The sequence below is a fragment of the Staurois parvus genome, unplaced genomic scaffold, assembly GCF_062004578.1.
Source record: "Staurois parvus isolate SC_StPar_1 unplaced genomic scaffold, SC_StPar_1.0 ptg000475l, whole genome shotgun sequence".
Taxonomy (NCBI): domain Eukaryota; kingdom Metazoa; phylum Chordata; class Amphibia; order Anura; family Ranidae; genus Staurois; species Staurois parvus.
This window is the reverse complement of record NW_028318271.1, coordinates 818,402-836,692: the sequence shown is the minus strand read 5'-3', so window position 1 is coordinate 836,692 and position 18,291 is coordinate 818,402. Positions and strand designations below refer to the sequence as shown.

The 18,291-nt window shown below is 41.3% G+C and overlaps 1 protein-coding gene across 1 annotated transcript in view; it reads left to right on the top strand.

Annotated features, from left to right (window-relative positions):
• Window positions 1–18,291, top strand: part of SPEF2 (sperm flagellar and cilia associated 2) — a 176,670-nt gene that overhangs the window by 24,057 nt on the left and 134,322 nt on the right. Inside the window, exons 3-8 of the mRNA XM_089689433.1 lie at window positions 2,095–2,347; window positions 3,993–4,163; window positions 5,303–5,443; window positions 8,226–8,305; window positions 11,414–11,603; window positions 14,235–14,423. Of these exons, the coding sequence (XP_089545559.1) occupies window positions 2,095–2,347; window positions 3,993–4,163; window positions 5,303–5,443; window positions 8,226–8,305; window positions 11,414–11,603; window positions 14,235–14,423 (1,024 nt within the window). The remainder of the gene's footprint in view (window positions 1–2,094; window positions 2,348–3,992; window positions 4,164–5,302; window positions 5,444–8,225; window positions 8,306–11,413; window positions 11,604–14,234; window positions 14,424–18,291) is intronic.

Below are 18,291 nucleotides of genomic sequence, written 5' to 3'. Positions count from 1 at the left end.
AATGACAGTATGTGGAAGGAAATATTCAAGAGAACTGTAAAATTTTAACTGGTTTTAGCTTGACACCACTTTAAAGAGGATCTAAACTGTGGAAGCTGTGCAGAAAAAAAAGACAAGTGGAAGGCCAATAATTAGTCATTAGTATTGTATGTAGGCTCCCTGCAGCAGAGCTTTTCCCCAGTACTGACACACCATGCCTTGTTCTGCACCGTTTCTCCGTCTGGAGGCAGCTATCTTGAGGAACAGGGATTTGCTCTCATATCAAAGCTACCAGTGAGGCTAGCAGTGAGAAGTGTCAGTTCCTTAGGTTATCTAAAGTTGCTGATATACAGATTTGAGGCTGTACAGGAAGTACACTGCCATTTTTCAAAATGGATTTAAAACAAAAAGTTGATTTTTTTTTTTAGGGTAGTGATTAGGCACATTTAACATCTTTCAGTATGTCTTATTATGCTGTCGTACTGAAGCCAAAGCAGTCAGTCTCCTGCAGAGAGCTAGGGAGATGCTTGCAGGATCGAATCTCAAGCTACACAAGGTGGCGTCCAATAGAAGCTCAGTAATGAAAGCTTTTCCTGCAGATGACAGAGCTAAAGAGTTAAAAGACCTTGTTCTAGGTGTCGATCCTCTGCCCCTTCAATGGAGTTTAGGAGTAAGTTGGAATCTCCAGACGGACAGTTTTACCTTTTCAAGTGTCCTGAGAGGTCAAGTCAAACACTCGGAGAGGTATCCTAACCACAGTAAACAGTCTTTACAATCCTCTCAGGTTTGCAGCCCTGATCACTATGCAAGGCAAAGCCTTAGTTAGAGAGCTCTCAATAGATCAATGTGACTGGGACTCTAGCCAGAAAGAGAAACTCAGTGAAGAACTATTCACAGAAGTAAATTCAGTTTTGGAATAAAACACAACGCTGCTTCTGTCAGTTTTGTTAGCTAGCTGTTGGCTATCCATTAGTAGGACAGCATACTTATAGCGGTACTTGTCTGTTAATTAACCGGATTTATTTATATATATATATATATATATATATATATATATATATATATATATCATATATATATATAAAAAAAAAATATATATATATATATATATATATAAATAAATCCGGTGAATTAACAGACAAGTACCCTTATAACATAGCAAAACCTTCACTTTTTGAGCTCAGTTCCATTTTATCTGTACATAAAAATTAAACAAGGCTTCCGTGTAGTTGAAACATCCCAAACCCGTAGCTCTTCTCATGTCTCCACAGAAAAACAGGGTGCTAGCTCAAAGAAGCCCATCCTGGCTTGATCACAATGATAGGGTATGGTTAAGGGGGGTGAGAAATATTCTCATTAATTAACATAAGGCTTCCTTGTATCATTGTGTTCTGTATATGTCTGAAATACAGAAAGGTTATAACCATAATTACTGTATGCGTTGCCATTGGGTAGAATTTCCCTCATTTCATTGCTTTATGACATTCCACCATACCTTTAAACAAATGAGAGGGAAAATCTCCCAAACGAGTACTCTGTCAACAGTTTCCTTTATCATCCTACTGAATACTAAACAAATTTTTTGCTGCCATTGGGTTCCATTGGCACAAGAATTGGCAGCCATGGCACTTGCAATTTAGTAGTATTTTTATAGGCCATACCAGGTTTTCAATATTTTCCTGTTATTTTTTCATATGGCTAATTTTATAAGACTTGTAGCAAATAAAACTGTTTGTGATAGGAACCATATTGCTTGTTAGATTGATTTTATGGGTAATCACTTCGAATTTGCTTCATTTTTCTGTACATTTTGTAACTGTACATTTTTGTAAATCAATTCAATAATTATCATTAGCATTATCTTGTTCTAAAATATATTGAAGGTTGTTTACTAAAACTGCATGGTGGAAAATCTGGTGTAACTCTGCACAGAAACCAATCAGCTTTGGGTTTTACTGTCAAAGCTTAATTGAACAAGCTAAAGGTAGAAGCGGATTGGCTACCATGCACAGTGCACCAGATTATGAGTGCACCAGTTTTAGTAAATCTTCCCCATTTTTCACAGTATCTACATATGTATGGTTGTATTCACTTGCACATTTCTGTTCACCTCAGAGCAGCCAGTGCCAAGCTAAACAACTTTACCAGAGTGGAGCCCACTTTGCAACTATTAGGCATCCCATTTGACCAGAATGTGGCCCAGAATATCATCTCGGAGCAATATGGAGCTGCCACAAGACTTCTCTACCAGTTATACATTGCTTTGCAGAAGAAGAAGAAAGCTGGTCTAACAGGAGTTGCTCTGGAGACCTTAAGACCAGCCGCCCCAGCAAAGCTGCAGAGTATTGGCACAGAAATGTATAGAGAGGTAAGCTAGTAACGATTACCATTACATATTAAGAGCAATTACAGCCGAATCTCTGTCATGTATTAAATATACAACATAATTGCATTTTTATTATTTTACTTATTTTTTATTACACATACAAATAGTTGAAATTGTTGTACATACAAATAGTAGAAGTGCATGAATTTGTCTTTATATTAGCTTCATGTAATGTCATGCACTGCAGCACATATGACCTAAAAAGCTAAGGGATAGCCATATTAGTCAGTTAGGTACTCTGCCATTCCACACTGCTGGGTACTTGCTTAAAGAGCAGAATGATGACCTCAGCAGTGTTCTGCTGCTTCATTATCCAACCAGTCAGCTGATTTGCTTAGCTGCCATGGAAAGTAGTGAGATCAGAACTCTAATACAACCCCAGGAATCCTCCAGTGCAATGTAGGTGCCCCTCTGTTGTCCTATGAGGAAACAGTATTACATTCTGAGATGTTGGCTTGCTAGAGCTCCACCTGTTTCAGATCTTGTTTATAGTGGGCCTGTGTTTGCAGAAGAAAAAACTGTTTACTTAAATCCTATTGCACATACAAGCACCTTTTAATGCCTCATTTTATTAGGTTATATTTATTTATTTATTTTGATGCTACAAGTTCACTTGTAACAATAAAGCAAACCTGGCATTAGAAAAGTGTACAGGCTGCCATTGCTCACCGTTCTGTATGAATGTTAGTAGTTTAGCTGCTTGCTCACGCTTGGACTCCAATACTTTCTAAATTGATGTCCTTGAACAAGTATAGATTTAAGGAAATCTGATGTCACTTATTAAACCTAATACTTAATTGCAATTCTACACCTCCAAGATCCCTGTGTGACAGTTACAGTGATGTGTGACTTTATTCACCAATGGGTGCTGATTCTTAAAGTTTCACTAAACCAACATCATTAAAAGCTGTCAATAAATGCTGTATTACATGCTGTTCATACTCACTCTGTATTCTGCAAAAAAAACTGATTGCTCGTGCTATTCTCTATCTTCCCCTTTTGTCCATGTCCCCGATGCAGTTGGGTATTTTTCAGAGCAGTGTTGGCAGCTACTGCACGTGTGCAATTTTCAGTGTCTTTCTACCCATTGTGCAATGATGTCATCAGTTGATAAAAAGGGCATCAGGCCAATGTACAGCATATTTGCTTGCCCCTCTCCTGCTCCTTTCCATCTGCACTGAGGTCACATTACAGGGCCTTAAAAAGTCTTCATACCCCTTGAAATTTTCCACATTTTGTCATGTTACAACCAAACATGTAAATGTATTTTAGTGGGATTTTATGTGATAGACCAACACCAAGTGGCACATACAGTAATTGTGAAGTGGAAGGAAAATGATAAATGGTTTTCAAAATTTTTTACAAATACTGTACCTGAATGCATGCACCACTGCTATTTACCATTACTAAAGCTGCTAAAATCAGTTCACTCAGTTTGCCTAAATCTGAAATTTGTGTTGTCTACTGCTGCCAGAATCTAGAATGCATTTCAAAATTTAATTGGCAGTGTACTTCATGAGGCTAGTACTCTATACTGTAGTACTATACGCTATACGCTAGTCCTCTATTTGATCACCTTGACACCTTTTAGAATTTGTGTAATTTTGCTTTATGTGTTCTCCTCTAGCGACTTAAAACATTGGTCCCTCGACAGACAGATTTAAATTTACAGCAACTGACCGAACAGTTTGATCTAAAAGCAAAAGAGATGGATGAGAAGACGGCCCAAATACAAAATGATGAATTGAAGAAAATCCAGAAGATACAAGAGGAACTAAGAATGCAGGATATTGAAAAGGTAGCATGAATGTGGATGAGGTTAATAGGTTTTATAGTTCACAGTGATGGAATTTCAGTTAATACTGTTATTCTTTTAAATGAGACAAATATGTCAGAACTGCCGTATTGTGATACATATATTTTTACCTAAAAGATAAGGTCACCTTTGGTAGCATGTTACATGTTACACCCATGTTTAGGATGTAACATGTTACCAAAGAGCGCTTGCCCACATCCTCCCGATCCTCCATTGTGACAGCTGGTTCAGAAACAGTGCAGCCGTGCGGGACCCCACCCACACATCCGTGTCATTCATTCACAGATTTCTGTGAATGAATGAATGAAGTATAACTACTGTCTGCCATTGCAGCAGATGGTTTGTAGTTCTCAATGAACTGTGAGGGTGCTGGTGAACACTCATAGTTCATTGATTCTTCCTGCAGTTCAATAACTCAGCTAACTGAGAGTCAGCAGGATCCTGGCACTGCACCCATGATCTTCTGATCATTGGTGCAATGGTTTTACAGGCTGCAATAATGACAAAATAAGAAATGCACATACAAAAAGATGTGTTTTACAAAAGGTGAACTTATCCTTAAAAGCCTAAGTGCCACCAAAATTAAAAACACACAAACTAGCACAAGGAACATAACTCACAATTAGTAGGATGTGTCCCTTCTGCTGATGCCTTTTCTGTTAGGTGAAATCCTTCTCCATCCATGCCCCACCCCATCCCCACCACCACGATCATGTGTTTTTTTGGGGGGGGTTAATTGAAATGTGGAAGCTGTCACAGGCTATCATCAAGAGTGCTGACTATGTCCTCCTTTTCTGCATAGCTTTTACATTCATAGAAGGCGGTACTACAGCTTCTATAAATGAAATAGGATCTAATAATGAAAGACAGGCAGATAATTGAAAGATCTGACCTTTCCATTCATAGGTTTATTTTTCTTAATTGTATAAGCCAGGTGATGTTGTTAGGGGAGGTAACAAAAGCTAATTCTCTCTACAGTAACAGGTTGAAAGAAAAGAATAATGCTGAGAAATGCCCTGGTTGAGGGAAAGGGAGGTTTGGAATTAAAGTTGAGTAATGCCATGAAATACACTTTCAATTAAATAAAGTAATATAAGTTTGCTTATGTTTTCCTTCACTAGCTTCGCCGAGCAAGAAGGAAACAAAATGAAATAATGGCCAGAATTCAGGCTGCAATCGTGCAGATTCCTAAACCTCCAGCAAACCGAACATTAAGAGCCATAGAAGCACAGAAGATCCTCAGGAAGAAGAAAGAAGCAGAGGTACATTTATTGTTATTCAAGTTGAAGTGTAGGTATGATTTGTTTTTTGTTTTGCATAGTAACATTGGTCCAGCTTGAATCAATGTAAGTAAGCATATCTGATACCTGAGTGATCCTTCTGGAAGGTGTACTATCCACTAGTTTTCTCCTCTACTGCAGTGATAGCAGCAGTCTTCTCAGTCCAGTGCCAAAAGACTATCCTTCGTTGCCTCGCCAACTGATCCAATCAGAAAACACCTTGTATTCAATGAAAAAATACTAGGTGTTCTGTGTATGGTGGCAGTGCCAAATGAGCAAATCCCCATGGTTATTTTGTTGAAGGGCTGCCACTTGGAACTGGACCAGAAAACTCATGCAATCACTGTAGTAGCAGCAAGTAGTCTAGGCCAGTATTACTGTTTTATCCTGATTCTACAAAAAGTCTAAGGCCCGTTCCATCTATTTGTGCTACAAAACCACACACATGTTACTGTTTTGGTGCAGTAGAAACAAAAAAGAGGTGCATATTTAAGTCTGTTAGGCAGGCCATAGGTGGTGCAAATTTCTCTCCTGCAACCATGGGTTGCAAGAAAGAAATTCACTCGACTCCCCCTTAAACACAGATAGTGTTGAGAGGGGAATCCCTCCCGTCAAGCCATTGTGTTCTTCCGGTTGGGGGCTCCCCCCGCCCTCTCGCCAGGAGAAAACAGTTATTATTGCTAGCGGCTATAACAGCCGCTAGGGATAATCGCATGTAAAAACCGGCAGGCTGGTTGTACCCAAGTTGATCGGTCGAACACTTGGATACATTCAGCCTGCCTATACATGGTTTGAATCTCGGCCGGTTCCTGCTGAACTGGCCGAGATTGGAACCATATATGGCTGGCTTTACTGTATGTTATGTTATGGATCAATGCACAGTGCAGTAACCATTCATGTTGTAAATAGTGAATACTTGTGAGCTATTATGAATGAGGCATTCAGTGGGTTATAAATAATTATCTCCTGATATAATGTGCTTGGTGCGCTGGCACTTACACAGACTCACTTACTAGTGTTTATTCAGTAATAAAAATATATTTATAGTGCCGCGCTCCTATTTGTGTATATATATAACTAGATCCAATCTACTCTCATTCTAATAAATACATATATTGATAACTGAATGAAATACATAAATCACTGTAACTAGTGAATAAAAAATAAATCAATTGTAAATCACTGTGACTTGAGAATCAATAAAAAATGGATAATTATAAATAAATCAAAAACCTTAATTAATGTGACTGATATCAATCAAAAAAACCTTAATTAGATGTGACTAATAAAAAAATAGGGTATATAAATACCTGGTGCCACTCTAATCATATGTGATCAGTCCATCAATTTTGTGCAAGGTCTTTTTTCTTCTTTTCTTCATTTGACCCACATTCCCCACACTGGTGAAAGGAGGATATGAGAAGGAGGTGACCCCAGGAGGGGAACTAGGTGATTCCTATAGAGCTGGTCTAAACACCCATCTAGGAGCAGCTGCACAAGGAGAAAGAGGAGAGCACAGGAGGATCCCAATAGATCTACACCCACCTCTTGGAACATCTTATACATGACTATTATCCCATCAATCCTGGAAGGATTAAAAGTCTATTTGCCTGAATTTATTTAGGCAAATACTAATGTGAGCGCATAGGGAGACCACAAGGCACCTGGCGAGAGGGAATAAGGAATTCACCTGCACATTGCACTTATTTTGAAAGGCTTTATTTATTTATGTATTATATTGATTGCACTTGCACATTTATATATGTTTTTGCACAAAATTGATGGACTGATCACATATGATTTGAGTGGCACCAGGTATTTATATACCCTATTTTTTTATTAGTCACATCTAATTAAGGTTTTTTTGATTGATATCAGTCACATTAATTAAGGTTTTTGATTTATTTATAATTATCCATTTTTTATTGATTCTCAAGTCACAGTGATTTACAATTGATTTATTTTTTATTCACTAGTTACAGTGATTTATGTATTTCATTCAGTTATCAATATATGTATTTATTAGAATGAGAGTAGATTGGATCTAGTTATATATATACACAAATAGGAGCGCGGCACTATAAATATATTTTTATAACCATTCATGTTGAATGGCCTGTTAAAGCATCACCACTGCCCAAAATAGGTACTTGTGCTTTTATTCTAGTGCACCGAAATACATGGTTGGTTCACATTTATGCATTGTGGTGCCCAAATGATAGGTTTGTTGGGGTACCATTCCAAACAAATTCCACCATAAAGCAGTGTGCTGCAGTTCATGTGTTACTGTGTGCTTTACAGTAATGCAAATATGTGAACCCCATAGATCACATGTTTATAACATTCTTGCATCTGTGTGAGTTTGTGTTGCTTTTTTACCCTCATTTACTTACAGTAAGCCGCTTGCAAGGGCATCTCTTTCTAGTGAAAAGCATTTTATTTATTTTTTATTTTATTTCAGGTACTTATATAGCGCTGCCAATTTACGCAGCGCTTTACACATATATATATTAAACATTCACATTTAACCAAGGATCAATGCAGTTCTTCTTCAGCATCGATAAAATAATCTGAAAATGATGTAGCTATAATGTCAAATAAAAAAGAAAATTTTCGATTCAGCAACACAACCTTTCTTTAGCTTTTTTTTCTCTAATACATGCCTTGTTTAATCCTGTGATCTGATCATTTTATTATATGTACAATGGTAATATGAACACAAGATGGCACTATAAAACAGCACAAGCACTTTGTTTTTCTTCAGGAGGTTTACCAAGAACTAGCAAGATTTGAAAAATCAGTGAAGAAAGATGCAATGATTAACAGCATCACACCAAATGGAAGGTATGTCTGGATGTTGTACTGTTCTACTGTCCAGCATTTCTAACCATCCTGATCTAGATTGACAGAGCTGGCTCTTTTTTATAAGTCCTGATGTGTCTGAAAAGTGAATGTGAGCTAGTCTGAGATTGTTGTACCAAGCAGTGATAACAGAGTTCACATCAGTGTATACCGACATTCTGTACTGCACTGTACCTGTGGAAATATATAAACATTACTGTCCATTTAGTAGACTTTTTTCTATGGAAAGCTTTAAGCTGGCCATACATGATTCTTTTTTTTCTTCCCCGCCATCAGAATACAGTGATCAGTGTTCCTGGCTATAGCCGGCCAAACTGTTTATTTGGCAGAAACCTGACAGATTGATAGATCCACTTACGTACAACCAGCCTGCCCACACATGGATTGAAATTTGTCTGGCCCGGACAGGAAGAATTTTGATCCATCTATGGCTGCCTTTAGTTTCATTGACTGTTATAAACAAGATGTTCTGAAAATGAATAAGCTGTGTAGCAAGGGTCCCAAAACTCTTTATCTCATTGACTCCTTTGTGAAGTTTCAGATTGTTCATCAACCCCTAAACATTTATTATATGAATATAATTGAATAAACACTACTTTAGTTAATAGTATCACAGTTATTAATATATGTGTGTACAATGTCAATACCTCCTCTTCCTGACATTATAGTTGGTAAAAGGCTGCGTTTTTATAAAATGCATAGCAATCAGTTCTGTGGCAGCACTCCTTGATCTCCAACAGCGTTTGAGATGTCTAACAACCAATTACACCACACCCAAAATGTGAAATAAACTCAAACTGTCATATCAGTTGTGAAAATATATATACAATAAGTGGTCATACAAAATGCCCCTTTAAAAAAATTAATCAATTCCAAACGGTGTCTGAAAAGGACAAAAATATACAAACTCAAGGTGGCACTACTCTCTAAAAGTGCATAGGTTTTAAATGCACCCAATATATTAATTGTTATATGTTTTGTGATTTAGGTTAATGATTGTATGAGGATTTGTAACTGTGTAGGGTACTTCCTGTTTGTATATGGATTAAGGATAAATAAAGATTAAAATAAAACAAATGCACCCAATATGTGAAATTAATAGTGAAAAAAATGAAACCATAAAAAAATTATCTTTAAAAAAGCTTTAAATTAGTCCTAAGTTATATACTAAGATGTATATATGTGGTAGACTCTTATTTTATGATTTGGGACTAATTGAAAGGTTTTTTCTTAGATACTTTGTTTACAGTTGCATTTTGTTCACTTTTAATTTCACATATTGGGGGCATTTAAAAGAGGGGTCTCCAAACTTTGTGAATAAAGGGCCAGTTTTCTGGTCTTCTGACTTTAGGGGGGCTGGACTGTAACCAGTTGGAGTGGAAAATGCTGCAGAAATTGTGCCCAATCATTGGTGTCAGTAGAAGAAATAGCGCCCTATTGTTGGTATCATTGAGAGGAATAGTGCCCCAACATTGGTGTCAGTGGAAGGAATGATTCCCCAACACTGGTTAATGAAAGAAAATTTTCCCCAATACTGGTGTCAGTGGAAGGACCAGTTGTGACACCCATGCACTACTATAGATTAATATGGATTACTATGTACTCCATTTGGGTTAAGAGTGTAGACTCATCCATAGAAGTGAACTAGGTCTCTGATTCATATTTTCTGGAAATGGCCCAAACTCTCAGAGCTCTGGAGAATGTTAGACTAATCTCCCAGAAACTCACAGATTTCTAGATTCCGTTGGATCCTTCCTTTTTTCTCCTCCACCACAATTCCACTCCTGCAAAAATATATTTCGAAAGTTGATAATTAGACAGCTTATAAACGCATCCCTGCCTGCTGGTGAAAAGACTCCCTACATCCATATGTGGCTTAATAATGTGGAAAACATACAGAGGATGGAAAAATTAATTCTATCACAAAAAATATCTTGGATATCTTCCATAAAATATGGCCACTCTGACGCCTGTTCTTAAACTCTCAGGAAGGGAAACTTCTGGTATCTGGAGTTGAGTGAGTGGGGATTGCTCACTCCAACAAATGTCACTACCTCTTTTTTATACTGGTTGCAGTTAACTTCTATTCCCCTCAGTAGACTTCCATGTATTCTCTCTTTCCCTTCCCTTTCAAAGTGGTTCTAAGGGCAGAAGGTTTTTTTCCCTTAATGCATTTAATGCATTAAGGTAAAAAACCTACAAGCAACCCCCTCATACTCATCTGAGCCCAATCTCGATGCAGCAATGTGCACAACACCAGAGGCTCTCTTGGCTCTCTCTGTCCTTATTGGCTCAGACACAGCAGTGGAAGCCATTGGCTCCTGCTGCTGTCAGTCACAGCCAGTGACCAAGCCATAAGACACACAGGGCCAGCTCCGGGGTGAGCCCACATGAGAACCCCCATACCTTGCTATGAGGGCACTTGGCAGGAGGGAGGAGCCAGGATCAATGGCTGGGGATCCAAGAAGAGAAGGATCAGGGTTGCTTTGTGTAAAACCATTACACAGAGTAGGTAAGTGTAACATGTTTCCTCTTTTTGAAAAATAAAACTGTGCCTTTACAATCAAATTAAAGTGCTACTAAACCCAGGGCCCTGCATTCACTATATCTGGTCTTCCACAGAACACATAACATGGAAATGCTAATATTTTAGTAAAATTAAACTGCTAAATACCTTTTATCATCAGCAATTATAGCAGTCTTGTGATTTCTATCAGTGTTCAGCTGAGCACTGGTTAAAGCTTGTAGTAGGAGTTTTCATTCTCCTCTCACTGCCCTATGAGATTGCATAACCCCTGACCCTCTGTTTGGACAGCAATGTTTGGCGCTGTACTGATCACATGCACTCTCCTAAGAAAACAAAAAAACTCTCTAGCAATACACACCAAACTGAGCGTGTCCAGCTTGCCCCGAGGCTCTGTTCTATCAGGAGATGAAATGAGGACCGTGGAAGAAGGGGAGGATCTTGTTGCTCTAAGGCCAAGGGGGTTTTGGGGGGCAAGGGGGCCTAACATGGAGGTGGACTTTAAAAGAGACTCTGAATTGACTGAAAAAAATATCCAGGTGGTAAAATATTAAACTTTCTTTTAGGAGTCCCACATTGCAAAGAATAAAGTCAAACGGCAGCATTGGCAGTGGTGTTGTCAAAATAGAATCTACTGATGATTATGTAAGAAAAATTCAGAAACGGCTTGAAGAGGATACCATGGCACGTGAGCAGCGAGAAAAAAGAAGGCGCAGAGTCCTAATAGAGCAACTTGTCGCTCATGGGTCACAGGAGGTAATGACATATTATATTCCAACTGCAACAAGGGTCCTTATTCAGTTGGACAAATAGCATTGCACAGGGGGTAGAGACATGCAACGACCAAACAGCCATCATCTTGCTTGATGATTAGTAGAGTAAACATTTTTTTTGTTAAATCAGAAAGAAGTTTATTGAACAAAAAAGAAAAACAAGGAAGTAAAGTGTATACAGTCACCCAAAAGGAACATCATTTCACTTCACTGTGTTCATTATTTAAAGAATACTTATCACAATATTCACGTAGGTCAGCCTCAAGGCCCGATTTCAGCATAATACAGTGGTACAAAAAGAGTACAGTATCAAAAAATTCTGCAGCCATAATCATACCACAACAGGAGCAATAATATTGAAAATCCAAATAGAAGACTCTTTACATAAGACTATATAATACTACATTAATTGGGGTGAGACCAGGGATTGCAGCCAACCATCCTAGATTCTCTCAAATTTGGTTGGGTACACTTAATCCTGATAAATTAGATGCTCATAGCATAATATTGTACCTATACAACATATCCATTCCTCTGGGGTCAGGTTTTTTTTTTAAATTTCCAGACTCGTAACACGAGTTTGCGGACTTGAAGTAAAGCTCTGGAAACCGCATCTAGATTAGAAATGTAAACAGACAGCTAAGGAAATAAGCTTTCAAGACATTTGTTGATCAGCCATTTCAACTCAGTCTAGAGCACCCCTGAAACATCTTCTCTTCTATGAAGTGCTGTGAATAGGCACGTCCCCCACACTCATAACATTCAAATCTGCTGCCTGGACCTGTCTCCCGACTCGGACACTGCCATGTTGTGTGTATGTGTACGTGTGTGTGTGTACGTGCGTGTGTGTCCGTGCGTGTGTGCACGTGTGTGTGTGTACGGAAAACAAATGGGGGAGATGTGTTCCAGTGCTTATGCAAATAATAACTTCTCTGAGTGGAAGCGCAGTCATTGACAATCAAATCAAAGTTTAGTTTTGTGTAGTCCAGTGGTTCCCAGTTTTAGTTCTTAGGTACCCCAACATGGAACCAACATAGTACCAACAAGTCATGTTTTGGGAATTTCCCTTTGATAAAGTAGCTATCCAAAATATCAAGCCTTTAACATTGATTTAAAGCACCTGCACATGGTGTAGGAAATCCTGAAAACATGAGTTGAATACTTGAGGATTGAATTTGGGATCAACTGACATCAGCTATCTGCTTTTGAGTCTTTCACAGGTTTATTTTACACCGGGCCCTTAAGCCTTCTTAACATTTTCAATTGAATGCGCTATAATACTGAAAATCAGCTGAGCATGATACATCTCAGAGCTTTTAGTCCTCATGTACGCTTGACGTTTTTACAGCGGCTGTTTTTCGCTTTTGACATTTTTCTAAAGCCAGTAAACCCCCAGCATGTTATCCCATGTGACCATGCACACATAGACTGTAATCAACATTTTATGGCTGGGACATTTTTTGGCTGGAGAAAAAACCCAGAACTAGTGGGTATCTAGAGGAGTTTTTTAGCTGTAAAAACACTCTAACGCTGAAAAATGTGGTAAAACGCCGCAAACCAGCATTTTTGGACTTTTATTGACCCCCCCCATTTTTTTTTGCAAAAAAACGCTAAAAAAGGCAAACGTGGAAAAATGCTGGAAGATGCCTCTAATCGCGGCAAAACCCTGCTAAACGCTAATGCAAAAACGCTAAAAAAGCTGAAAAACTCACATTTCTAACGTGATTTTACACAGTTAACGTTACCAGCGTTATCAAAACACCCCGTGTGCATGAGGACTTACTCAGCCAGACCTTATAGCAGTGCAATTGTAAAAGACTAACAGTATTGATGCCCACAAAACTAATGTACACCTTAAAGCTGAACTCCGGGGAAAAAAGAATTCCCCATGCAGTGGGGCTGTGTCTGCGCTGCATGGGCTAACTGCTTGTTTTTGTCTAGGGGTTTGCAAACCAGAGATATACTCACCTAATCTGCTGATCCTCCGAGTGCAAGACCGGTCCCTGCCGTTTCTGGACCCTCCCCCGCTCACTAGCGGTGTTGTGCATGGACTGTTCCTGATGTTATCACACCCATAGACTGGCTCTAGATGTGAGGATGGCAGGAACACTCCACTGCTGGATGTGGGGTTTTTTTTGAGAGGATCGAAAGACTGGGTAAGTATAGCTTTTCTGTGCGCCCCTGGACAAAACAAGCAGTCAACCTGCAGTATGCAGTCAGGGCTGTGCAGTCAACCTGCAGTATGCAGTCAGGGCTGTGCAGTCAACCTGCAGTATGCAGTCAGGGCTGTGCAGTCAACCTGCAGTATGCAGTCAGGGCTGTGCAGTCAACCTGCAGTATGCAGTGAGGGCACAGCCCTACTGCATGGGAACAAAAACATTTTCATGGAGTTGTGCTTTAAATGTGATAATTTCAAATTAAACTAAACTCTTCTTCATTAGACAAACTAAGTTCAACGTTTATACCTCACACCAGGTTTGCTGTTAGGGATGTTACAATACTGCCTCCATAGCACATTGTAGTCTATCATGTTGAGCAGCATGCAATGGCGTGTACTGGAAAATCAAATAAGCACATTGCTGCCAGTATAGTCATGATGTTGTCCTCTTTACAGGAAGCATTTCGGGAGGAACAACTTATTAACCGTTTGATGAGACAATCTCAGCAGGAGCGGAGAATCGCTGTCCAGCTCATGCACAATCGCCATGAAAAGGAAATTATAAGACAGAACAGAATCTTTAGAGAGAAGCAGTATCAGGAACGCTGTGAGAAGGATTTCCAGGAGGCGCTTGATAGAGAAGCGGTATGAAAGTGACTCATATTTCCTTATTGGCCCTATCCCCTCACAACTCCTACGACCTCCCTCCCCCTCCATCCTACGCTCCCTCACCCACATCTTTAATCTCTCCCTCTCCTCCGGCACTTTCCCCTCCCCTCTGAAACATGCACACGTCACCCCCATACTTAAAAAGCCCTCCCTGGACCCCAATGACCCGAACAACCTCAGACCCATCTCCCTGCTCCCATTTACATCCAAACTCCTCGAGCGCCTAGTCTACACCCGCCTATGCTCTCACCTCAACGACAACAACCTCCTCGACCCCCTACAGTCCGGCTTCCGTCCCCTACACTCCACCGAAACTGCCTTACTCAAACTCTCCAACGACCTGCTAACCACCAAAGCTAATGGCCACTATTCAGTGCTCCTACTCCTTGACCTCTCTGCGGCCTTCGACACAGTCGACCACCCCCTCCTCCTCAAAAAACTACACTCCCTCGGCCTCAGAGATTTTGCTCTCTCCTGGCTCTCCTCCTACCTGTCACAACGCTCTTTCAGCGTTACCTATAATGCTACCACCTCCCCCTCACTCCCCCTCTCTGTTGGGATCCCTCAAGGCTCCTTCCTCGGGTCCCTTCTCTTCTCCATCTACACCTCCTCCCTTGGCCAACTCATACACTCTCATGGCTTCAACTACCACCTATATGCCGACGACACACAAATCTATCTCTCAACTCCCCACCTCACCCCCTCAGTCTCTGCCCGAATCACACACCTACTAAACAACATATCTGACTGGATGTCGCTCCACTTTAATCTCTCCCTCTCCTCCGGCACTTTCCCCTCCCCTCTGAAACATGCACACGTCACCCCCATACTTAAAAAGCCCTCCCTGGACCCCAATGACCCGAACAACCTCAGACCCATCTCCCTGCTCCCATTTACATCCAAACTCCTCGAGCGCCTAGTCTACACCCGCCTATGCTCTCACCTCAACGACAACAACCTCCTCGACCCCCTACAGTCCGGCTTCCGTCCCCTACACTCCACCGAAACTGCCTTACTCAAACTCTCCAACGACCTGCTAACCACCAAAGCTAATGGCCACTTTTCAGTGCTCCTACTCCTTGACCTCTCTGCGGCCTTCGACACAGTCGACCACCCCCTCCTCCTCAAAAAACTACACTCCCTCGGCCTCAGAGATTTTGCTCTCTCCTGGCTCTCCTCCTACCTGTCACAACGCTCTTTCAGCGTTACCTATAATGCTACCACCTCCCCCTCACTCCCACTCTCTGTTGGGATCCCTCAAGGCTCCTTCCTCGGGTCCCTTCTCTTCTCCATCTACACCTCCTCCCTTGGCCAACTCATACACTCTCATGGCTTCAACTACCACCTATATGCCGACGACACACAAATCTATCTCTCAACTCCCCACCTCACCCCCTCAGTCTCTGCCCGAATCACACACCTACTGAGCGACATATCAGACTGGATGTCGCTCCACTTTCTTAAACTGAACCTCTCCAAGACCGAGTTTCTTGTCTTCCCCCCAGCCCCGACACCACCCCCCATTGACTTCTCCATCATGTCCAACAACGCCACCATCAAACCCGCCCCGCAGGCCAGAGTACTTGGTGTCATTCTGTACTCCAACCTATCCTTCCAGCCCCAAGTCCAATCTTTACCAAGCTCGTGCAGACTCCACCTCCGCAACATCGCCAAATTCAGCACGTTCCTAACCCCAGAAACCACTAAACAGCTCATCCACTCCCTCATCATATCACGACTCGATTACTGCAACTCCCTCCTTACTGGCCTTCCTCACCGCTGGCTATCCCTGCTTCAGTCGATCCTGAATACGGCAGCCAGACTCATTCACCTTTCCAACCGCTCCATCTCCGCCACCCCCCTGCCAATCCCTCCACTGGCTTCCGATTGCGCAACGGATCAAATTCAAAATCCTAACACTGACGTACAAAGCCGTCCACCACACTGCCCCGAACTACATCACTGACCTAATATCCAAGTACCGCCCAGCAGGCACACTCCACTCTTCACAAGACCTCCTTCCCTTTAGTTCCCTGGTCTCCTCCTCCCATGCCCGCCTCCAGGACTTCTCCAGGGTGTCACCCATCCTCTGGAACTCCCTGCCCCAACGCATCAGATTATCACTTATTCTCCTCTCCTTTAGGCGTACCCTGAAAACCCATCTCTTCAGGAAAGCCTACCCCACCCCCTGCTAACTTGCCGACCCCCTCCACTCTTCCTACCACTCCATCCCCCACAGCTATCTCCTCCTGTACCACTATCCCCTCCCTCCTAGATTGTAAGCTCGAAAGAGCAGGGCCCTCAATCCCCTCATGTTTTGCATTGTATTGTTATTGTTCTGTCACATGTTCTGTCCCCCTTTGTAATGTACAGCGCTGAGCGAACTATCGGCGCTTTATAAATACTGTATAATAATAATAATAATAATATTGGCTTATATTTGATGGGGATGAGGGGTCTGCCTAGCCATTTGCAATTATCGAGTTCAGAAAGTTGATATGTTTCTATGATTTTGGGGGGGGGAAACTGTTACAGCAAAGATTGTGTTGACCAGAAACACGAAGGTACAATAAAGATTCATAGTGTGCCTACTATACAGTGAGGAACAGAAGCATTTGAAGACCCTGCGATTTTGTAAGTTCTCCCACTTAAAAATCATGGAGTTGTCTGAAATTCACATTGTAGGTGCATTCCCACTCTGAGAGACAGAATTAAAAAAAAAAATCAGGAAATCATATTGTATGATTTTTAAAGAATTTATTTGTCTTGCACTGCTGAACATAAGTATTTGAACACCTAAGAAACAGAAAGAATTCTGGCTCTCAAAGACCTGTTACTGTGCCTTTAAAAAGTCCACTTCTACTCCACTCATTAATCTAACTTAGTAGCACCTGTCTGAGCTCTTTAAAGACACCTGTCCATTCCACAGTCAGTCAGACGCCAACTACTACCATGGGCAAGACCAAAGAGCTGTCAAAAGACACCAGAGACAAAATTGTGGACCTCCACAAGGCTGGAAAGGGCTACGGGGCAATTGCCAAGCAGCTTGGTGAAAATAGATCAACTGTTGGAGCAATTGTTAGAAAATGGAAGAGGCTAAAGACGACTGTCAGTCTCCCTCGGACTGGGGCTCCATGCAAGATCTCAGTTCGTGGGATATCACTGATGATAAGAAAGGTGAGGAATCAGCCCAGAACTACAAGGGAGGAGCTGACCAATGACATGAAGAGAGCTGGGACCACAGTTTCAAAGGTCACTGTCGGTAGAACACTACGCCGTCATGGTTTCAAATCATGCATTGCACGGAAGGTTCCCCTGCTCAAGTCATCACATGTCCAGGCCCGTCTGAAGTTTGCCAATGACCATCTGGATCATCCAGAGGAGACATGGGAGAAAGTCATGTGGTCAGATGAGACCAAAGTAGAACTTTTTGGTCTAAACTTCACTCGTTGTGTTTGGAGGAAAAAGAAGGATGAGTTGCATCCCAAGAACACCATCCCTACTGTGAAGCATGTGGGTGGCAACATGATGCTTTGGGGGTGCTTTTCTGTGAAGGGGACAGGACGACTGCACTGTATTAAGGAGAAGATGAATGGGGCCATTTATTGTGAGATTTTGAGCAACAACCTCCTTCCCTCAGTCAGAGCATTGAAGATGGATCGTGGCTGGGTCTTCCAACATGACAACGACCCGAAGCACACAGCCAGGATAACCAAGAAGTGGCTCCGTAAGAAGCATATCAAGGTTCTGGAGTGGCCTAGCCAGTCTCCAGACCTAAATCCAATAGAACATCTTTGGAGGGAGCTGAAACTCTGTGTTGCTCAGTGACAGCACCGAAACCTGG